General features: G+C 51.9%; 2 protein-coding genes across 3 annotated transcripts; one reads left to right on the top strand and one right to left on the bottom strand.

The window, feature by feature from the left end:
- Positions 1–4,032: 4,032 nt before the first annotated feature.
- COX4I1 (cytochrome c oxidase subunit 4I1) lies at positions 4,033–11,434 on the bottom strand. Of its 2 annotated transcripts, none has more exons than XM_071756596.1 (5): positions 11,314–11,434; positions 10,747–10,826; positions 8,808–8,975; positions 6,161–6,292; positions 4,033–4,336 (listed from the first exon to the last, which is right to left on the bottom strand). In XM_071756596.1, exons 2-5 carry the CDS (start codon positions 10,823–10,825, stop codon positions 4,200–4,202), a joined length of 516 nt encoding a protein of 171 aa, XP_071612697.1. In that variant the 5' UTR covers position 10,826; positions 11,314–11,434; the 3' UTR covers positions 4,033–4,199. The 2 variants fall into 2 exon arrangements, with proteins under 2 accessions (XP_071612697.1, XP_071612698.1); XM_071756597.1 differs by having other exon boundaries at positions 11,343–11,391.
- Positions 11,435–11,476: 42 nt separating this feature from the next.
- On the top strand, positions 11,477–21,775 carry EMC8 (ER membrane protein complex subunit 8). Its single transcript, XM_071756593.1, is given in 6 exon segments — positions 11,477–11,800; positions 17,380–17,458; positions 19,635–19,702; positions 20,871–20,965; positions 21,223–21,338; positions 21,341–21,775. Coding segments are annotated over 6 exon segments (609 nt in total). The 5' UTR covers positions 11,477–11,590; the 3' UTR covers positions 21,382–21,775.
- Positions 21,776–22,512: the final 737 nt, after the last annotated feature.

Below are 22,512 nucleotides of genomic sequence, written 5' to 3'. Positions count from 1 at the left end.
CCTTCTCTTTTCCAGGCTGAACACCCCCAACTCTCCCAGCTCCATCCCACCTGGATTCCAACAGGGATGGGGCAGCCACAGCTTCCCTGGGAAGCCTGGGATGGGGGCTCAGCACCCTCACCCCAAAAAATTCCTTCTCAATCTCCCCTCTTCCAGTTTAAATCCATCCCCCCTCATCCCATCCCTCCAGGTCCTTCTCCCAAGTCCCTCCCCAGCTTTCCTGGGGCACTGGAAGCTGCTCCAAGGTTTTCCTGGAACCTTCTCTTTTCCAGGCCGAACACCCCCAGCTCTCCCAGCCCCATCCCACCTGGATCCCAACAGGGATGGGGCAGCCACAGCTTCCCTGGGAAACCTGGGATAGGGGCTCAGCACCTTCCTGCTATTCCCCCTCATCCCATCCCTCCAGTCCCTTCTCCAAATTCCCGGGAAAACCGGGGTGATCCCAAACCCCGCTGTGCTGATGGAGGCGGGGGGGGGGGTTCTGGGGGTGCCGGGGTCACCTCGCTGTCCCGGCCGGGATTGGGTCGGTCCCGGTCCCGGTCCCGGTGCCTCCATCCGCGGGGCTCCGCTGCCCTCTCGTGGTTCTCCCCGGGGCAGCACCCGCGGGGCAGCCCCAACCCCTGTGCTCCCGAAATAACCCCATCCCGACCCCAAAATAACCCCACCCTGACCCCAAAATAACCCGACCCCAAATAACCCCACCCCGACCCCAAATAACCCCATCCCGACCCCAAAGTAACCCCATCCTGACCCCAAAATAACCCCACCCCAAAAAACCCCACCCCTACCCCAGAATAAAATAACCCGACCCCAAATAACCCCATCCTGACCCCGAAATAACCCCACCCTGACCCCAAAATAATCCCACCCCAAAATAACCCCATCCTGACCCCAAAATAACCCCACCCCAAATAACCCCACCCCGACCCCAGAATAAAATAACCCGACCCCAAATAACCCCATCCTGACCCCAAATAAACCCACTCTGACCCCAAATAACCCCACCCCAAAATAACCCCATCCTGACCCCAAATAAACCCACTCTGACCCCAAATAACCTGACCCCAAAATAACCCCATCCTGACCCCAAAATAACCCACTCTGACCCAATAACCTGACCCCAAAATAACCCCACCCCAAAATAACCCCATCCTGACCCCAAATAAACCCACTCTGACCCCAAATAACCCCACCCCAAAATAACCCCATCCTGACCCCAAGATAACTGCACACTGACCCAATAACACGACCCCAAAATAGCCTCATTGTGACCCCGAAATAACTCCATCCTGACCCCAAAATAACCCCACCCTGACCCAAAATAACCCCATCCTGACCCCAGAATAACCCCACCATGACCCCAAAATAATCCCACCCCAAAATAACCCCATCCTGATCCCAAAATAGCCCCACCCCAAAATAACCCCATCCTGACCCCAAAATAGCCCCACCCCAAAATAACCCCATCCTGACCCCAGAATAAAATAACCCCACCCCAAATAACCCCATCCTGACCCCAAATAAACCCACTCTGACCCCAAAATAACCCCATCCTGACCCCAAACAAGCTGATCCCAAAATAAACCCACTCTGACCCCAAATAACCAGACCCCAAAACAACCCCATCCTGACCCAAAATAACCCCATTCTGACCCCAAATAAGCTGATCCCCAAATAACCCCACCCCACTCACCCCCTACTCCAGACCAAGAGAACTGGTACAAACTGGTGTGTACTGGTGTGTACTGGTGTGATCTCTATGGGGTGCCTGAGGTCCCTCTGGGGCACTTTAGGTCCCCTGGGGTCTCTGTAGGGTTCCTTTGGGGTACCCTGAGGGCCCTACAGAGGGGCTTGGGGGACCCATGGGGCATCCTGGGGACTGTGGGGTCCTGAGGTCCCCATGGGTCCCATCCTGGGATCCCTCTGGGGTCCACGGGTCCCAGGGACCATCCTGGGGGATCCTACAGAGGATCTTGAAGGCCTTTTGGGGTGTCTTGGCACCCTTTAATGGGTCCTGGGGGGCCTCTAGGGCATCCTGGGGTCTCCAGGGGGTTAATGAGGGCTTGTAGGGTTTCTAGGGGGTTAATGAGGGCCCAAAGGGTATCCTGGAGTCACCAAAGGGTTAATGGGGACCTAAAGGGTGTCCTGGGGTCTTTTAAGGGTCAGTGAGGGTCTGTAGGGTCTCCAGGCGTTCAATGAGGGCCTGTAGGGTGTCCTGGGCACTTCAAGGGGTTAATCAGGGCTTGTAGGGTGTCCTGGGGCCTCCAGGGGGTCAGTGGCGACCTAAAGGGTGTCCTGGGGTCTTTTAGGGGTCAGTGAGGGCCTGTAGGGTTTCTAGGGGGTTAATGAGGGTCTGTAGGGTGTCCTGGGGTTACCAAGGGGTTAATGAGGGCTTGTAGGGTCTCCAGGGGGTCAACGAGGGCCCAAAGGGTATCCTGGGGTCTCCAAGGGGTTAATCAGGGCTTGTAGGGTCTCCAGGGGTCCTACAGAGTGTTAATCAGCCTGTAGGGTCTCCAGGGGGTCACTAAGGGCCCAAAGAGTGTCCTGGGGTCTCCAGGGGGTCAGTGAGGGTCTGTAGGGTCTTCAGGGGGTTAATGAGGGCCTGTAGAGCATCCTGGGGTCTTCAAGGGGTTAATGAGGGCTTGTAGGGTCTTCAGGGGGTTAATGAGGGCCCAAAAGGTCCTGGGGTCCCCAAGGGGGTCAGCAAGGACCTTAAGGGTGTCCTGGGGTCTCCAGGGGGTTAATGGGGTCCCAAAAGGTGTCCTGGGGTCTCCAAGGGGTTAATCAGGGCTTGTAGGGGATCCTGGGGTCCTACAGAGTGTTAATCAGGGCCTGTAGGGTCTCCAGGGGGTCACTAAGGGCATCACAAGGGGGTCACAAGGGTGTCCTGGGGTCTTTTAGGGGTCAATGAGGGCCTGTAGGGCTTCTAGGGGGTTAATGAGGGCCTGTAGGGTGTCCTGGGGTCTTTTAGGGGTCAGTGAGGGCCTGTAGGGTCTCCAGGGGGCCAGTGAGGGCTTTTAGGGTCTCCAGGGGGCCAGTGAGGATCTGTAGGGTATCCTGGGGTCTCTATGGGGTCGGTGAGGGTCTGTAGGGTGTCCTGGGGTCTCTATGGGGTCGGTGAGGGTCTGTAGGGTGTCCTGGGGTCTCCAGGGGGTCAGTGAGGGCCTTTTGGGTCTCCAGGGGGCCAGTGAGGGTCTGTAGGGTGTCCTGGGGTCTCCAGGGGATCAGTAAGGGCGTCACAAGGGTGTCCCAGGGTCTTAAAGGGGTCAATGAGGGCCTGTAGGGTTTCTAGGGGGTTAATGAGGGCCTGCAGGGTGTCCTGGGGTCTCCAGGGGGTCAGTGAGGGCCTTTAGGGTCTCCAGGGGGCCAGTGAGGGCTTTTAGGGTCTCCAGGGGGCCTGTGAGGGTCTGTAGGGTATCCTGGGGTCTCCAGGGGGTCAGTGAGGGCCTTTAGGGTCTCCAGGGGGCCAGTGAGGGCTTTTAGGGTCTCCAGGGGGCCTGTGAGGGCCTGTAGGGTGTCCCGGGGTCTCCAGGGGGTCAGTGAGGGCCTTTAGGGTCTCCAGGGGGCCAGTGAGGGTCTGTAGGGTGTCCTGGGGTCTCTATGGGGTCAGTGAGGGTCTGTAGGGTGTCCTGGGGTCTCCAGGGGGTCAGTGAGGGCCTTTAGGGTCTCCAGGTGGCCAGTGACGGTCTGTAGGGTGTCCTGGGGTCTCTATGGGGTTGGTGAGGGTCTGTAGGGTGTCCTGGGGTCTTTAAGGGGTCAATGAGGGCCTGTAGGGTTTCTAGGGGGTTAATGAGGGCCTGTAGGGTATCCTGGGGGGTCAGTGAGGGCCTTTAGGGTCTCCAGGGGGTCAATGAGGGTCTGTAGGGTGTCCTGGGGTCTCTATGGGGTCGGTGAGGGTCTGTAGGGTGTCCTGGGGTCTCCAGGGGGCCAGTGAGGGTCTGTAGGGTGTCCTGGGGTCTCTATGGGGTCAGTGAGTGTCTGTAGGGTGCCCTGTGTCCCCGTGTCCCTTGGGATCCCACTTCCAGCAGGCACTGGAGTTGCCCAACAGCTTTATTGGGAGCTGGAGAAGCTGTTCCAGGAGCAGAGGGGTGAGGGGGGGGCAGATGGAATCATTTCCCTCAGGAGCAGAGCAGGAACCTCCTCCTCCTCCTCCTCCTCCCCCCCTCTCTCTCTCCTTCCCTTTTTTCCCGGAGCTGCTTTCACTTCTTCCACTCCTTCTTCTCAAAATCCCACTGGGAAGAGATGCCCTCCACGGGATTGATCCTCATGTCCAGCATCCTCTGGGTCTGAGCTGAGAGCCACTCCTCAGAGAAGGTGTGAGGGATGGGGCCATACACTGGAGGGGAAAAAAAACCCAAAAAAAAATCCCATTGGAAACTTCCCCGAGGTCCCCAGAACCCCAAAGCTCCTGTGGCAGCCAAGAGGGGAAGTTTTGGGGGGGGATTTGGGAAGTTTGCGGGGGATTTGGGAAGTTTGGGGGGATTTGGGAACTTTGGGGGGGATTTGGGAACGTTGGGAGGGGATTTGGGAACTTTGGGAGGGGATTTGGGAACATTGGGAGGGGATTTGGGAACGTTGGGAGGGGATTTGGGAAGTTTGGGGGGATTTGGGAATGTTGGGAGGGGATTTGGGAACTTTGGGAGGGGATTTGGGAACTTTGGGAGGGGATTTGGGAACTTTGGGAGGGGATTTGGGAACTTTGGGAGGGGATTCACTGCTCTGCTCCCCCCCAAATCCTCCCCTTCCCTTTCCCCCCTCACTCCAGTGCCAAGAATTCCCTCATTTCCCTGTTAATTTTAATTAATTTTTGCCTCTTAATTGAGGCCTCCTGAGGGCACTGGAAAAAAATCCCATTGGAAATCTCCCCGAGATCCCAAAAACCCCAAAGCTCCTGTGGCAGCCAAGAGGGGAAGTTTGGGGGGGATTTGGGAAGGTTGGGAGGGGATTTGGGAACTTTGGGGGGATTTGGGAAGTCTGTGGGGGGATTTGGGAAGTTTGGGGGGGGATTTGGGAAGTTTGGGGGGGGATTTGGGAAGTTTGGGGGGGGATTTGGGAACGTTGGGAGGGGATTTGGGAACTTTGGGGGGGATTTGGGAAGTCTGGGGGGGATTTGGGAACTTTGGGAGGGGATTTGGGAAGTTTGGGGGGGATTTGGGAAGTTTGGGGGGGATTTGGGAAGCTTGGGGGGGGATTTGGGAAGTTTGGGGGGGATTTGGGAAGTTTGGGGGGGGATTTGGGAACTTTGGGGGGGATTTGAGAAGTTTGGGGGGGATTTGAGAAGTTTGGGGGGGATTTGGGAACTTTGGGGGGATTTGGGAACTTTGGGGGGATTTGGGAACTTTGGGAGGGGATTTGGGAAGCTTGGGGGGGGATTTGGGAACGTTGGGGGGGGATTTGGGAAGTCTGGGGGAGATTGGGGAAGTTTGGGGGGGGGATTCACTGCTCTGCTCCCCCCCAATCCTCCCCTTCCCTTTCCCCCCTCACTCCAGTGCCAAGAATTCCCTCATTTCCCTGTTAATTTTAATTAATTTTGCCTCTTAATTGAGGCCTCCTGAGGGCACTGGAAAAAAAATCCCATTGGAAACCTTCCCGAGATCCCAAAAACCCCAAAGCTCCTGTGGCAGCCAAGAGGGGAAGTTTGGGGAGGGATTTGGGAAGTCTGGGGGGATATTTGGGAAGTTTGGGGGGATTTGGGAACTTTGGGAGGGGATTTGGGAACGTTGGGGGGGATTTGGGAACATTGGGGGGGATTTGGGAACATTGGGGGGGGATTTGGGAACTTTGGGGGGGGGATTTGGGAACTTTGGGGGGGGGATTTGGGAACATTGGGGGGGATTTAGGAAGTCTGGGGGGATATTTGGGAAGTTTGGGGGGATTTGGGAAGTCTGGGGGGGGATTTGGGGAGTTTGAGGGGGGATTTGGGAAGTTTGGGGGGATTTGGGAAGTCTGGGGGGGATTTAGAAAGTCTGGGGGGATATTTGGGAAGTTTGGGGGGGGGATTTGGGAAGTTTGGGGGGGGATTCACTGCTCTGCTCCCCCCAATCCTCCCCTTCCCTTCCCTTTCCCCCCTCACTCCAGTCCCAAGAATTCCCTCATTTCCCTGTTAATTTTAATTAATTTTTCCCTGTTAATTGAGGCCTCCTGAGGGCCCTGGACTCACTGAAATTTTTCTGCCAGATGAGGATGACCCCGGTGACCCCCAGGAAGAAGAGGACACCCCCCAGGACAGTTTTCCACTCGTTTGTCCCTTTTTTCATCTCTGCATAACTCTCGTTGAATTTGATCCTGTACACTGCCAAAAAAGAGCAAAAAAAAACCAGGATTTAGCCCCAAAATCCCAACTTTTCACCCACCCAACCATTCCTTAGTTTTTGCCTCCCGTTCCCAGCCTGGGGTTCCCCAGGAGGAGGAGATGGAAAAGGGAGAAAAGAAAGGGAAGGGATTTTTCCTGTTTTTTCCTGCTTTTCCTCAGCCCAGTTCTGGAGCTGGGAAGTTAATTAGTGGTGGATTTAATTAAAATTTCAGCTTTAATGAGCTGAGCTTTGGTGAGGAGCAGGCAAAAAGCAGAGGGTTCCACTCAGCCTGCAGGGTAAGGAATTGGGGCTGGAAAAATCCAGAGGATGGAAAATTCCTGGAATTTGACCCCAGCACAAAGCCCAAGGGAGGTGCTGGGAACCCAACCCCCCCAGGATGAGGAGATGGAAAAGGGAGAAAAGAAAGGGAAGGGATTTTTCCTGTTTTTTCCTGCTTTTCCTCAGCCCAGTTCTGGAGCTGGGAAGTTAATTAGTGGTGGATTTAATTAAAATTTCAGCTTTAATGAGCTGAGCTTTGGTGGGGGGCAGGCAAAAAGCAGAGGGTTCCACTCAGCCTGCAAGGTAAGGAATTGGGGCTGGAAAAATCCTGAGGATGGAAAATTCCTGGATTTTCACCTCAAAGCCCAAGGGAGGTGCTGGGAACCCATTCCCAGCCTGGGGTTCCCCAGGAGGAGGAGATGGAAAAGGGAGAAAAGAAAGGGAAGGGATTTTTCCTGTTTTTTCCTGCTTTTCCTCAGCCCAGTTCTGGAGCTGGGAAGTTAATTAGTGGTGGATTTAATTAAAATTTCAGCCTTAATGAGCTGAGCTTTGGTGAGGAGCAGGCAAAAAGCAGAGGGTTCCACTCAGCCTGCAGGGTAAGGAATTGGGTTTGGTTTGTTGAGGGAGGCAAAAAATCCAGGGAATTGAGTGGTTTTCTTTGGGAAGAGGGAGGAAAAATCCTGAGAAATTCCTGAAAATCCCTGGATTTTCACCTCAAAGCCCAAGGGAGGTGCTGGGAATCCATTCCCAGCCTGGGGTTCCCCAGGATAAGGAGATGGAAAAGGGAGAAAAGAAAGGGAAGGGATTTTTCCTGCTTTTCCTCAGCCCAGTTCTGGAGCTGGGAAGTTAATTAGTGGTGGATTTAATTAAAATTTCAGCTTTAATGAGCTGAGCTTTGGTGAGGAGCAGGCAAAAAGCAGAGGGTTCCACTCAGCCTGCAGGGTAAGGGATTGGGTTTGGTTTGTTGAGGGAGGCAAAAAATCCAAGGAATTGAGTGGTTTTCTTTGGGAAGAGGGAGGAAAAATCCTGAGAAATTCCTGAAAATTCCTGGATTTTCACCTCAAAGCCCAAGGGAGGTGCTGGGAACCCATTCCCAGCCTGGGGTTCCCCAGGATAAGGAGATGGAAAAGGGAGAAAAGAAAGGGAAGGGATTTTTCCTGTTTTTTCCTGCTTTTCCTCAGCCCAGTTCTGGAGCTGGGAAGTTAATTAGTGGTGGATTTAATTAAAATTTCAGCTTTAATGAGCTGAGCTTTGGTGAGGAGCAGGCAAAAAGCAGAGGGTTCCACTCAGCCTGCAGGGTAAGGGATTGGGGCTGGAAAAATCCTGAGGATGGAAAATTCCTGGAATTTGACCCCAGCACAAAGCCCAAGGGAAGTGCTGGGAACCCAACCCCCCCAGGATGAGGAGATGGAAAAGGGAGAAAAAAGAGGGAAGGGATTTTTCCTGCTTTTCCTCTGCTCCTCAGCCCAGTTCTGGAGCTGGGAAGTTAATTAGTGGTGGATTTAATTAAAATTTCAGCTTTAATGAGCTGAGCTTTGGTGAGGAGCAGGCAAAAAGCAGAGGGTTCCACTCAGCCTGCAGGGTAAGGGATTGGGTTTGGTTTGTTGAGGGAGGCAAAAAATCCAGGGAATTGGGAGTGGTTTGCTGGGAAGAGGGAGGAAAAATCCTGAGAAATTCCGGAAAATTCCTGGATTTTCACCTCAGCACAAAGCCCAAGGGAGGTGCTGGGAACCCAACCCCCCCAGGATGAGGAGATGGAAAAGGGAGAAAAGAAAGGGAAGGGATTTTTCCTGTTTTTTCCTGCTTTTCCTCAGCCCAGTTCTGGAGCTGGGAAGTTAATTAGTGGTGGATTTAATTAAAATTTCAGCTTTAATGAGCTGAGCTTTGGTGGGGGGCAGGAAAAAAGCAGAGGGTTCCACTCAGCCTGCAGGGTAAGGGATTGGGTTTGGTTTGTTGAGGGAGGCAAAAAATCCAGGGAATTGGGAGTGGTTTTCTTTGGGAAGAGGGAGGAAAAATCCAGAGGATGGAAAATTCCTGGAATTTGACCCCAGCACAAAGCCCAAGGGAGGTGCTGGGAACCCAACCCCCCCAGGACCTCCCCAAATTCCCTCCCTGAGCCCTGGGGGAGGAGCAAGGGGAGGAATTTTTTATTTTATTTTTATTTTTAAGTCTAAATCTGTGAGTAATTGGGGGGTGGGGGGGCTGGGAGGGGCCACCAAGCCCCCCAGTACCTACATTCCACCTTCTCATCCACAGAGAGAGCAGTCCAGGAGGCTTTCTCCTTCTCTTTCAGGGCTTTCTGCTGAGCAGAGAGGTCCCTGACAAAGGCCACCTCAGGCAGGGGGACATCCCTCCTGTCCACGTAGGCAGGGAGGCTGAAATCCTCAGCTTTGACCACTCCAGCTGCAGGGGGAGAGAAGAAACAGCCCTGGAACATCACTGAAACATTCCTGGAACAGCCCTGGAACCTTCCTGGAACAACCCTGAAACATCCCTAAAACAGCCCTGAAATCTTCCCTGAAATTTTCCTGGAACTTCCCTGAAACACCCCTAAAACCTCCCTAAAACCTCCCTGGAACCTCCCTGGAACCTCCCTGGAACCTCCCTGGAACCTCCCTGGAACCTCCCTGGAACCTCCCTGGAACCTCCCTGGAACCTCCCTGGAACCTCCCTGGAACCTCCCTGGAACCTCCCTGGAACATCCCTGGAACATCCCTAAAACAGCCCTGAAAATTCCCTTAAATCTTCCTGGAACTTCCCTGGAACATCCCTGAAACCTTCCTGGAACACCCCTGAAATCTTCCCTGAAACATCCCTGAAATCTTCCTGGAGCCTCCCTGGAACCTCCCTAAAAGATCCCTGGGACCTCCCTGGAACCTTCCTGAAATATCCCTGAAACCTTCCTGAAATATCCCTGGAATCTTCCTGAAATATCCCTGGAGCCTCCCTGGAACCTCCCTGAAATCTTCCTGGAGCCTCCCTGGAACCTCCCTTTTAAAAGATCCCTGGAACCCTCCTGAAAGATCCCTGGGATACCCCTGGGACCTCCCTGGAGCATCCCTGAAACCTTCCTGAAATATCCCTGGAGTCTCCCTGGAACATCCCTGGAACAACCCTGAAATCTTCCTGGAGCCTCCCTGAAACCTCCCTAAAAGATTCCTGGAACCTTCCTGAAAGATCCCTGGGACCCCCCTGGAACCTTCCTGAAATATCCCTGGAGTCTCCCTGGAACATACCTGGGACCTTCCTGAAACATCCCTGGAACCTCCCTAAAACATCCCTGGAACCTCCCTGGAACCTCCCTGAAACTTCCCTGAAACTTCCCTGGAACATCCCTGGAACATCCCTGGAACATCCCTGGAACATCCCTGGAACATCCCTGGAACATCCCTGGAACATCCCTGGAACATCCCTGGAACATCCCTGGAACATCCCTGGAACATCCCTGGAACATCCCTGGAACATCCCTGGAACTTCCCTGAAACCTTCCTGGAACAACCCTGGAACCTCCCTAAAACAGCTCTGGAACCTTCCTGAAAGATCCCTGGAACATCCCTGAAACCTCCCTGGAACCTTCCTAAAACATCCCTGGAACCTTCCTGAAATATCCCTGGAACAACCCTGAAACTTCCCTGGGACATTCCTGAAACATCCCTGAAACATCCCTGGAACCTTCCTGGAACATCCTTGGAACAGCCCTGAAATCTTCCTGGAGCCTCCCTAAAACAGCCCTGGAACCTTCCTGAAAGATCCCTGAAAGCTCCCTGGAACAGCCCTGAACCTTCCCTGAAATCTTCCTGGACCTCCCTGGGGGTTTCCAGCTCCCTGGAGGTGCCCAAAGCCACGAGTTGGGGGGAAAAATTAAGGAGCAGGAAAAAATGCAGGGAGTGGGAAGAGTTCCAGGTGAGGAAGAGGGGAAAAAAAAGGGGAATGTGGGTGGGAGCTGCTGTGCCAGGGTGAGAACCAAACAGAAAAGGGATCCCCACCCCAAACTCCTTCAGTGATGCCTCAGCCACCTCTGTTCCCAGCTCTCCCTCCCAGACCTTTTCCCTCCTTCCCCCTCCTCCCGAGCCCAGGAGCAGCTTTTTTGTCTTCTCCTTCCTCTCCCTCCTGCTTTTATCAGCTTTATTTAAAAAAAAAAACACCAAAAAACCAGAAAGCTTTCCCCCCCTACCATGTCCGTGGGCTCTCAGGCAGAGGGAGGTGGACAGGGATCTCTTCCCCACGAGGCTGAACACCCTGGCAGCCAACATCCTGCGGGGACAGAGCCACGGGAGGAAAACTCAGAGCAGAAAACAGGGAAAAAGTGGAAAAGGTGACCCAGTCCCGACCCTTATTGCCTTCCCCTCCCTCCTCCCCAGCCAGGAATCCCTCCAGCGCTCACCGCTGCCGCCCCGCCCCAGGGCAGGCGCCCAAATAACGGCTCCCTCCCGTTCCCTCAGCTTCATTCCCCCGGATGAAGGCCAAACCACACCCAAATTTTCCCTTAAACCCCGAGGGAAGCGCGGAACCCGCGGCCTCCCCTCACCCGGGGGCTCCGAGCTGAGCAGCCCCCCCTGTCCCGCCCTTTTCCCCTCACGGAGTCACCTCAGGCCCTGCACCCCCCCCCCCCCCACGTCCCGCACCCCCTCACGGGGAGGCGGCGGCGGCCACAACGCTTCCCCCCCACACCCCCCGCCCCTCGGAGCCTCCCCCCGGGGCTGCTGCAGGCGGCGAGGAGGTTTTCCCGGTCTCCCAGAACCTTTTTTCCGGACTCCCAACCCCGACGACCTGGCGACCGTCCTCTACCCGGGCTGCCACCGGAAGGAGCCGCCCACCGGAAACGCGGGGACAGCTGGGAGCTCCGGAGCACAGAGACGCCGCGCGGGAGCGAGCGCCTCCCCCCCTCCGCGGGGGCTGATGGGATACTGGAGGACCGTCGCCCGCTCGTTCCTCCATTACCTCAGGCGCCGGCTGAGGGGAGGGAGCGGCGGGGCCGGGGGATCCCGGGGCTTCCCGGGGGTTTCGTTCCCGTCAGGATGAAGCTGACCACTCAGGCTTATTGCAAGATGGTGCTGCACGGCGCTAAGTACCCGCACTGCGCCGTGAACGGGCTCCTGGTGGCCGAGAGGCCTGCGGGACCCCCCCGGAGGGAGCAGCCCGGGCCCTCCGCGCTCTTTGTGGATTGCATCCCCCTCTTCCACGGCACCCTGGCCCTGGCCCCCATGCTGGAGGTGGCTCTGACGCTGGTAAGGAACGAAAGCTGGGAGCCCAGGGGGTTGGGAGAGGGCCTGGGGGAGATCTGAGAGGGGAATCACAGGGTTGGAGGGGATATTGAAGCTCATTCAGGTCTTACCCCCCCCCTGCCCTGGGCAGGGACACCTCCCACGAGCTCAGGTTGCTCCAAGCCCCATCCATCCTGGCCCTAAAACCTTCCAGGGATGGAAGGAAGAGATAATATGGGGACTTAAATAACCTACAGTGCCAGCAACAGTTTGTTCTAGCGAGAAGTGCTCACTGGGTGTCACTCCATGGGGCCTGGCAGGGAGGGTGTGGGAGGGAAGGAGGTGGAGGAGAGGAAGGGGAGGTGCAGGGATTTGTCCTCAACCTCCTGCCCAACACTCTGACCTTGCTTGCAGCTGCCATCAGGGAATCATGGAATTTTCAGGGTTGGAAGGGACATTTAAGCTCATCAATTGCCCCTGTGCTCAGCCCTGGGGAGGCCACAGCTTGAGTCCTGTGTCCAGTTCTGGGCCCCTCAGCTGAGGAAGGAGCTTGAGGTGCTGGAGCAGGTCCAGAGAAGAGCAAGGAGGCTGGGAAGGGATCCAGCACAAGTGCTGTGAGGAAGGGCTGAGGGAGCTGGGGGTGTTGAGGCTGGAGAAGAGGAGGCTCAGGGGAGACCTCATCACTCTCTCCAACTCCCTGAAAGGAGGTTGGAGCCAGGGGGGGGTTGGGCTCTTTTCCCAGGCAACTCTCAGCAAGACAAGAGGGCACAAGAGGTCTCAAGTTGTGCCAGGGGAGGTTTAGGTTGGACATGAGAAAGAATTTCTTTCTGGAGAGGGTGCTCAGCCATTGGAATGGGCTGCCCAGGGAAGGGGTGGATTCTCCATCCCTGGAGATATTTCAAAAGAGCCTGGATGTGGCACTCAGTGCCATGGGCTGGGAACCACGGGGGGAGTGGAGCAAGGGTTGGACTTGAGGAGCTCTGAGGTCCCTTCCAACCCATTCCATGATTCTGTGACCTCGGTCGGTGCAGAGAAATGGCTGTGGTGAAGCAGAACCAGGACTGGGCAGAGCAGGAGGAGGTGTTGGGATATTGGGATGTTGGGAATAAGGGTGTGGGGAGGGTGAGAAGGAAGAAAAAGTGAGGTCTGGCTCAGCTGGCCCAGCTCACTCCAACCCCCAGCAACCAGGCTGGGCCACCCAAAGGAAAACCCAAAGGAGCAGCTGGGGAAGGAGCACTCCGGGAGCCTTTTCCCTCGGGAACACTTCCCAGCCAGTTCTAGGATTCTATGATCCAGGTCCAACCCCCCTGCATGGGCAGGGAGAGCTCCCATTATTGCTCAGAGCCCCATCCAGCCTGGCCCTAAAACCTTCCAGGGATGGATGGGGCTTCCACCACCTCTCTGGGCAACCTGTGCCAGGGTCTCAGCACCCTCCTGGGGAAGAACTTCTTAACTTCCAACCTAAATCTCCCCTCCTTTAGTTTGAATCCATTCCCCCTCATCCTATCCCTGACATCCTAAAAAGTCCCTCCCCAGCTTTCCTGGAGCCCCTTCAGATACTGGAAAGCCACAAAGGTCTCCTTGGAGCCTTCTCCTCTCCAGCCTGAACAACCCCAGCTCTCTCAGCCTCTCCTCACCCTCAGATCATCCTCCTGCCCCTTGGACACTCTCCAGCACCCCCATATTTTGCAGGGGAGGTGCAGCAGCTCTGGGGGGGTTTGGAGGGGAAACCCCCCCCTCCCCAAAGCCTCTGTGCTGGCAAGTGAGAGATTCCTTTCCCTGTCAGTGCCCAGAAACTGCTCTTGGATTCCTGCTTATCCCTGAGTTATCCCCAGGGGGAAGGAAGGGGCTTATTCCAAGAGCTTTTCCCAAGCTTCACAGCAGTATAAAAAAAAAAAAAAAACCAAAAAAACCCCAAAAACTGAACTATAGAGTTGGAAAAGCAGCAAATCCATGGGGGACATTCCCTGCCCTCCTTTTTCACCAGGAGGGTGCCAGGAACTTTGGGTCCCTTCCCTCTGGTGGGAAAAGCCCCAGACAGGAGGGGGAGGGAGCAAAATGTGCTGGGGATTTTTGTGGGGTTTTGTCTGGGGTTTTGTCTGGGGTTTTGTCTGGGGTTTTATCTGGGGCTTTATCTGGGTTTTTTCTGGGGTTTTATCTGAGTTTTGTCTGGGGTTGGTGCAACTCTGGGGGTGAAGCTGAGGTGGGAGCAGGGGGAAGACTCAGCTCCAGGTTTTTTGTTGAAAGCCTTGGGCATTTTTAGCAGGAGAAGATCCATCCCCTCTGGATAACTGTAAAAAAATCCCAAATTCCTGAGGCTCCTGAACTCCTGGGTCTCAGCTCCACAAGCTGCTTCCTCAGGAAATTCTTTATTTGTAGCTCAGCTGCAGTTTTCTCTCCTTGGGATGACACCAGGGCATGGGGAGGGTTTGGTTTGGGTTTTTGGGTTTTTTTTTTGGGAAACCTGGCAGTGATTCCCTGCAGCCAGAGGCAGAAATTGCCCAAATTTGTCAACCTGAAATGATTTCCCTCCCATTTTGGAACCACAAATATTTCCTTTTCCCTCTGGGAATGAGTGAGTGGAGGTTGGCAGGAGGACACATCTCCTGGCTCTGATGTCCCTGGAAGTTTTTGGCTCCCAGTCAGGATCAGGAGCTCTTCCCTAGGTGGGAAGATGTTGAATTTTAGGCTTTTAGGGTCACCTGGAGCTCCAGGATGAGGTTAGTGGGGAATAAACCCTCTTTGTTCCCACACCTGGAATCCCATCCCACATCTCCAGCCTCATGGAGCCACATGGCAGCCCCTGACCTCTCTCCTCTTGGGTTTTTTCACCACAAAATACATGGAAAAATCAGAAACCTTGGCATTTCCCACCTTTTCCAAGACATTTTGGGCTTTGTAGTCAGGTTTGGGCACCCCTGGGATGCTTGGCAGCTTCAAAGCAGGCTTGGAAAAGAACCCCAGGACTTTTCCTCTGGGTTTTTGCTTAAAAAAAAGGCAAAAAATGCCCCAGAACCCCAGCGTGGCAGCTCTGAAAATTGGGATTTCTTGCTGTGGAGCTGCAGGCAGAATTCCTGCCCCTTCCCCAGGTGGCTACTGAGTAAAGCAGGGGGGCTACCAGGGCTGGAATTCCATCCTCATGTCCCACTTGGAGCTTGTGGGTTTGAAATCCCATCCCAAAACCTGAGGGCTTGAAGAATTCACCTTCCCAGGGGGTTGTTTTGGGGTTTTTTTTTTTTGCTGCCTCTGAGTTTTGTAGCTACCTGAGGGGGTTTTGGCCCAAACCCAAGCAGCACTTCCCCTCCCAGTCCAAACCTCTGAGCCAGGGCAGGACAGGGGGGACCCAGTTTGGTCCCCAATGTCCCCTCTGGAGGTGGCTGCAAACATCTGGGGTGAGTTTTAATTTAAAGCCTCCCCTTCCCCTTTTTTTTTTTTTTTTTTTTTTTCTGTATTTTTGGTGACATTTTTCAGGAGCTGAGAATTTAAAAATAATTTTTTTTTTTCCCTTCTTCTTTTTGCCCATTTGTGCTAAAAATTGAAACCTAAAGGTCTCCTTTGTAAATGGATGGATTTTTTTTTTTATATATATTTTTTTATATTTATATTTTTTTTTTAATATTTCATTTTTTTAATGAGGATGATTAATTGATTAATTAGAGTGCCTGAGCTCTCCTTTAATGCCAACCTCTCAAACCACTGACAATTCCCCTCCAGATGGGTTTGGGGCTGCCCCTCAGGGCCACCCAACCCTATTTATTTTTATTTTTTTTCCCTTTTTTCCCCACTCAAATCCCCATCACCCCCTTGCAGAGGGATTATTCCCGTGGCTCTGCTGTTTGGTTAAGCACTCCAGGACTATAATTATTGCTGAAACCCAGATTGATTTCCCTCCCAGGATGCCACAGCTCAGCAGCAGGTATATTTTTGGACTCTTATTTTAATAGAGCTGTTGAGGTTTTTTTTCTCTGCCCTCTGGGGCCTGCAGAGCAAAATTCTAGTTGCTTGCTCCCCTCTTCTCTTCCCCTGTTATTGCTGCCTTGGTAGCCTCACTTTTAAGGAGAAATATCTATTTTTTTTTTTTTTTTTTTACCTCAGCAGGAGGACTCTGGACCCAGCATCAAGCAGGGAGAGAAAACTGCATTAAAAAAACCCAAAAAACCACCAAAACTACAGAACTTTTTGTCCCCCTGTAAATCAAAACTTGTGATAATTGGATGAAAAATAAAAAAAAAAAACCTTGGCAGATGTTGCAGCTTTCCCATCCAGATGTTCAAGGGGGAGGAGTTCTGTGGGATTTCTGCCCAAAATCCTTTCAGCCTTGGTTCGTGGCTGGGGAGGGATTTTTGGGGAGGATTTAGTGTGGATGGGGAGGTTTGGGAAAGGGGAAAGGGGGGGGGGGATCCCCCCAGCCTGGGGGCTCCTTGCAGGTGAATTCTCAAACCATTTGCTGCCCAAAAAGGCTCTTGGTAATAAAGTGGGAAAAAAAACAAACCAAACCAAACCAAAACAACAAAAAAAAAACCCAAACCAAACCATTTGCTTCCCAAAAAGGCTCTTGGTAATAAAGTGGGAGAAAAACCAAACCAAAACAATCCAAAAAAAACCCAAACCAAACCATTTGCTTCCCAAAAAGTCTCTTCATAATAAAGTGGGGAAAAAAACCAAACCAAACCAAAAAAAAAAACCCAAACCAAACCATTTGCTTCCCAAAAACTCTCTTGGTAATAAAATGGGAGAAAAACCAAACCAAACCAGAACAAACCAAACCAAACCAACAAAAAAAACCCAAACCAAACATTTACTTCCCAAAAAGTCTCTTGGTAATAAAGTGGGAAAAAAAACAAACCAAAACAAACCAAAACAACAAAAAAAAACCCAAACCAAACCATTTGCTTCCCAAAAAGGCTCTTGGTAATAAAGTGGGAAAAAAAACAAACCAAAACAACAAAAAAAAACCCAAACCAAGCCATTTACTTCCCAAAAAGTCTCTTGGTAATAAAGTGGGAAAAAACCCAAACCATTTGCTTCCCAAAAAGTTTCTTGGTAATAAAATGGGAGAAAAACCAAACCAAACCAAAACAATAAAAAAAACCCAACCCAACCCATTTGCTTCCCAAAAAGTCTCTTGGTAATAAAGTGGGAAAAAAACCAAACCAACAAAAAAACAAAAAGAAAAAAACCCAAAAAACCAAAAAACAAAACAAACAAAAAAAAACCAAATAAAAAGAAAAAACCAAAAAACAAACAAAAAAACACACAAAAGAAATAAAAAGAAATAAATAAAAGAAATAAAAAAGAAATAAAAAATAAAATAAATAAATAAAAAAAAAACAGTAAACTGAGCCCCTTGCTGCCTTTGGGTTTTTATTCCCCACCCCAAATGTTTTATTTGGGTTCCCTGGTACCACCCAAACCCCTGGCTGGGGGGGATGTGCACATAAATATTCAAATTCAAAGAAGTTCAATAATCCTTCAGTGTTGTTTTTTTTACAGGGCAGACATAACATTTCCTTAACTTCTCTGGGGCTGTTTGGGTTGGTTTTTTTTTTCCTATTTTATGGTTTTTTTTCCCTCCCCCTGACCTGTTCCAGTTGTTTTCCCAGATTGATTCCTGGTGCAAGGAGAACAGCTACGTGATTGCTGGGTATTACCAAGCCAACGAGAGACTCAAGGATGCCAGGTGTGCTGGAATTTGTGGGTTTTTTTTCCTTCTGTTTGCTTTTTTCTGCTGTTCTTTGGACACATCAACCCCAACCACCCCCTTCCTCCTGCCTGACCCCACTCCTCTGCCTTCCCTCCTTTGCTCAAGAACCTCAGGGTTTTTTTTCCTGGAGGAAAAGAGGTTTTTTTTTTACCTTTTTGGTTCCTGCAAAAGGAACCAAATCTTTAATTATTTCCTGGAGCCACCAAAATCTCCTGGTGCAGGGAGGGGGTTTTTTCTCAATTAGGATAGAAACCTCTTGGAAAATCCTTCAGATTTTCACCTCATTCCTGCTAAAGATCCTCAGTGCCTCTGGAATTTTGTGAAGTGTTTCCTGAGGTGGTGAAGGGACACTCCTGGACTGGGAAATGGTGGCAGGCAGGCACAGGTAGCACTTCCCACTCATTTTCCCCAGGATTAGGCTTTTTTTTTTTCCCTGCTGTCTGACTCAAATTACCCAAAAAGCAAGGAGGGGTCTCCCCCTGGAGCCACAAGGTAATTTCAGGTATATATATTTTTATATACATATATTTATATATTAAATATTTTCCCCCACTTGACAAATCCAGCAGCATCAGGACCAACGAGAGTGCATTGCACTTAAAATAAATTTAAAATACATAAAAATAAATAGAAATTGGTTGTTTAAAGCATTATGCTGCCTCCCAATTATTTTTTTTATATATCCCTCAGTCCCAAGCATGTTTTTAATTAACAACTCCTGACCCCTGGGGTTCCCAGCAGGCTGAGGGAATTCTTTGTCCTTCCCAAACAAAGGGAAAAAAGCTGCTGGAGCTGTTTCAGATGAGCAAATTACAGTTTGCCTGTTGTGTTTGAGATCTGAAAGAATATCACAGGCCTGGCTGTGGTTTTAAACTCCACTTTTTTTCCTGAAGATCACCTGGAATGGTCACTTTTGAGGAAGGGAGTTCCTTGGGAAGTTTAGGGGGGGGGGATTTTGGTGGAGAACCTGAGGAGCTGGTGAGGAACAAGCTCAACATCTTCCCAACCACCACTTCCTAATAGAGAAAACCTGGTTTTAAGGGTCATTTTTCCCCATCTTCTCCCTGCTGAGGTGTCCCCTTAGTGCCCCAAGGGTCAGGAAACACATTCAGAGAGGGAAAAATGAGTTCCCCCTGTCAGGGTTTAACACTGCCCTGGCAATTAAACCAAGTACCAGATGCTCTGTATTAATCCCTCTCTCCTCCCTGATAAGAAAGGAGAGAGAATAAGGGAGAGAGACTGATGGGTTGGAAACTAAACTACACAACTTTAATGAAACAGGAATGATAAATGGGAAAAATTAATAAATATATACAAATATACAAGAAAGTGGATACCACATTCCTCCCCCCTTTCCCCCAGTAGCTCTCTCGTCACCACCAAGGCTGCAGGGCAGCCCTGGGAAAGTCCAGGCTGGACTCCTGGAGTCAGCAGCAGTTGGGAACTGGAGGCAGGAACACACAGATATGGGCTGGGATGGATCAGGAGCACAGGCAGAGGAAGGGATGGAATCCTTCCAGGATGCTGAGTGAAGGAAAGGGAAGCAGGAAAGGCAGGAAGGGCAGGCAGCTGGAAGCTGGAAATCAGGAAATCTGGCTTGGCCCTCGTGATCCCTCAAATTTATACTGAGGATGAGGTGTATGGGATGGAATCCTCTGTTTGGTCAATTCTGGCATCTCTCTTGTCTGTTCCTCCCCAAAGGAGGCTGCAGGTGGGACCTCTTGATGTTTTCCTCAGAGCTGAGCAGTGCCCTTGGCTCTGCACACCAGTCTCTAGCAGTAACTCTAAACATCAAGTGTTATCAGTCCTAGAAACACACACTGTCTGAGAAACTTGCTCTTAATTTCAGCAAGTGCAGCTACTTACAAGAGACTTAGCTAAAAGCAAAAGTACAAGACAGAAAATCACCTCTATCCTGGCCCAAACCAGGACATCCCCCTAAAATTCCAGCTGCTTTTTGCCTTCCCACCCCCCCTGGCAGAGCAGAGCAGAGCAGAGCAGGGCAGGTGCCTTGGAGGGGGGAGCTGGGTTTTTCCTTGGCCTCCTGACTCCCATCCCGTGTCACACCAGCTGCCTGGCTCCTGGCAGCCCTCAGGGTGTTTCCTGCTGGGTTCACCCTTCACCCCACCCAATCCCTTCTCCCTTCTCTTCCAGCCCAACCAAGTGCAGAGAAAGTGGCTTCCAGGATTGCAGAGGGCTTCAACGACACAGCCCTCATCATGGTGAGTTCCTGCCCTCCTCCCCTTTTCTGGGGGGTTAAAAGTCAGGCACAGGGTGTTGGGCTTGTCCCTGAAAAGCTCTTCTCTGGATGCTTGAAAGGAAAAAGAATTTTTTTTTTTTTCCTCTCTCCCTCCTCTCCCACCACTCGGGGATGAGATGCAGTGACCTGGAGCTGCTCCTTGAGCCTGTGGTGAGCTCCCTGCCAGCTGAGAGGCAGTGGAGGCTTTCTCTGCTTGCAGAGCCTGAGCACAGCCCACGTGTTCCTGGCTTCACACCCCCTCTGGGGCTCAAACTCCTTTCTGCTTTGCAGCAAATGATTCCTCACCCCTTGCTGCACTGGCAGGGGCAATTTCAAGGTGTCAGCTCAGCTCCTTTGGGGGCACAGAGTGGATGAGTTAAGTCTCAGGTGCCCTGGTGGTAAAAAAAAATGACTTGTTTTTTTTTTTTTAATTAATTTCCTCTCGTTCCTTGGGGCCTTGGGAGGAGGAGGAGGAGAGGGAGGAGGAGGAGGAGAAGGAGAGGGAGGAGGAGGAGGAGGAGAGAGAGGAGGAGGAGGAGAGGGAGGAGAAGAGAGGGAGGAGGAGAGGGAGGAGGAGGAGAGGGAGGAGGAGGAGGAGAAGGAGAGGGAGGAGGAGGAGGGGAGGAGGAGGAGGAGGGGAGGAAGGAGGAGGAGGAGGAGAGGGAGGAGGAGGAGGAGAGGGAGGAGGAGGAGGAGAAGGAGAGGGAGGAGGAGGAGAAGGAGAGGGAGGAGGAGGAGGGGAGGGAGGAGGAGGAGGGGAGGGAGGAGGAGGAGAGGGAGGAGGAGGAGGAGAGGGAGGAGGAGGAGGAGGAGAAGGAGAGAGAGGAGGAGGAGGAGGAGGAGGAGGAGGAGGAGGAGGAGGAGGAGGAGGAGGAGGAGGAGGAGGAGGAGGAGAAGGAGAGAGAGGAGGAGGAGGAGGAGGAGGAGGAGGAGGAGGAGGAGGAGGAGGAGGAGGAGAAGGAGAGGGAGGAAGAGGAAGAGGAGAGGAAGGAGGAGGAGAGGGAAGAGGAGGAGAGGGAGGACGAGGGGAGGAGGAGAGGAGAAGGAGGAGGAGGAGAGGAGGGAGGAGGAGGGATAGGGAGGAGGAGGGGAGGGAGGAGGTAGGAGGAGGAGGAGGAGGAGGAGGAAGCTGAGGCAGGTTTTTTCTGCAGGTTGATAACAGCAGGTTCACCATGGAGTGCACTGAGCCAGCCATTCACGTCTATGAGCTCCAGGAGAACAAGTGGAGGTGCAAGGACCCTCACGTGTGAGTCAGCTCCAGACTTCCCTCATCTTTATTTCGGGCAAAACTCTGGGGCTGTGGGACACTGAGAGCAGTAGGTCAAACTTTTGAGAGTGTTTATTTTGCTCTCCTGAAGGAGCAGAGCTGGGGGGGTGACCACACTTGCAGAGAATTTCCCTCCTTTTCCAGAGTGGAGGGAGGTGGTGGAGCTTTTCTTTGCTCATTGCTATTTCTTTCTTTTTTTTTTTTTTTTTTTTTTTTCTTCTTTCTTTACATCCCAGTGATTTCTGTGAAGATTGGACTGAAGCCCAGAGGATTGCTGCTTCTCTCTTGGACAGCAAGTCCTATGAGACACTGGTGGATTTTGATAATCACCTGGATGACATCAGGAATGACTGGACCAACCAGAGATCAACAAAGCTGTTCTCCACCTCTGTTAGAGGAGCTGCTCCCTGACTAACTTGTACAGGCATTCCCACTCTGTACTGAAGAGAGAGGAGAAAAAAAAAAAAAGAAAGAAAGAAAAAAAGGCTATTTTTGAATGTAAATAGAATAATGTTCAGTACCTTGTGTGGAAACCTGGTGATTAAACAAGGAGTGCATGACCCAGAGCAGGGTGAGGCTCCACGAGCTGCTGAATCCTTTCTGGGAGATCCCTTGGAAGAGCTACAAACAGTTCCAGCCTCAGGGAGGCTTTCCCAGCTGTCAGCACCATTCCTTCAAGACCAGAACTCCTTCTGCTTGCCCTGCTGCTCCTGTTCCATAGTTCTGGTTAAGCTTTTCTGACCTTTCAGGTTACTTTTTAATGGTTTGTGGAAATACCTTTTTGGAGGGGGGGAAAAAAAAAAAAAAATGAGTCTTGTTCCCAGAGGAGAGAAATTTGAAGGTAATAAGACAAAAAATATAAAGATTAAGTTTCTTTTGGCCTGGTTTGGGAATGGCAGTGTGTCAGCAGAGTGAAAAGGGAGGGGATGATGTCCCATCCCCCCCTGTCACCTCTGGTGCAGTGGTTTATCAAATGCTGTGCTGGTTCCTGCTCTCTGTCAGCACCAAACCACAGCTGGCTGTGTTAAACCTCAGGTCAGAAGAGGGGTGTTCACCTCCTGACTTGTAAAAAGGAACCTGAAGAGCACCACTGAGTTGGAATGACAGAAAAAAAGTTCTGAGGACCCAAAATAAGAGTGAGAGAACTCCATTTCAGAGTCTGCTGGGGTTTTGTTACCATTTTTTGGTTCAAGCAGTGTCCTTGGCTCCCTCCAAGCTGAAAGCAGGCAGCCTGAGTGTGCCAAATCAAGGAGCCTGGGTACAGGTTTCAGCTTCTGCCTTTCTAGTGAGGATTTGTTTCTAAGAATAAGTTTTCCAGGCTGTGAAGCTCTCTGTCCTTTTCAAGTCATTGCCCCAGTCCTCCCAGTTGTTAAACATAACCTCAGCCTCCCTGGATCCCCTCCTCTTCCTACCCAAAAATGGTTTTCCAAGGAAGATCCTCTCTCCAGGCTCCTGATTTTAAAGCTTGAGGGCTGAGTTTCTCTCTTGGGCTTCTGTTTAACAAGCACCAGTTTTCCTCCTGCTCT

Source organism: Heliangelus exortis, chromosome 13 (genome assembly GCF_036169615.1).
Source record: "Heliangelus exortis chromosome 13, bHelExo1.hap1, whole genome shotgun sequence".
NCBI classification, from domain to species: domain Eukaryota; kingdom Metazoa; phylum Chordata; class Aves; order Apodiformes; family Trochilidae; genus Heliangelus; species Heliangelus exortis.
Note: the sequence above shows the minus strand (reverse complement) of the source record. Positions and strands in the feature narration are given on the sequence as shown.

Excerpts from the sequence above, each read along its gene's own strand:
- COX4I1 (XM_071756596.1), bottom strand. The coding sequence starts at position 10,825 with ATGTTGGCTGCCAGGGTGTTCAGCCTCGTGGGGAAGAGATCCCTGTCC. Across the intron at positions 6,293-8,807 it reads TGTGGATGAGAAGGTGGAAT|TGTACAGGATCAAATTCAAC; the intron begins GTAGGTACTGGG and ends CTTTTTTGGCAG. Across the intron at positions 4,337-6,160 it reads CATCTGGCAGAAAAATTTCA|TGTATGGCCCCATCCCTCAC; the intron begins GTGAGTCCAGGG and ends TTTCCCCTCCAG.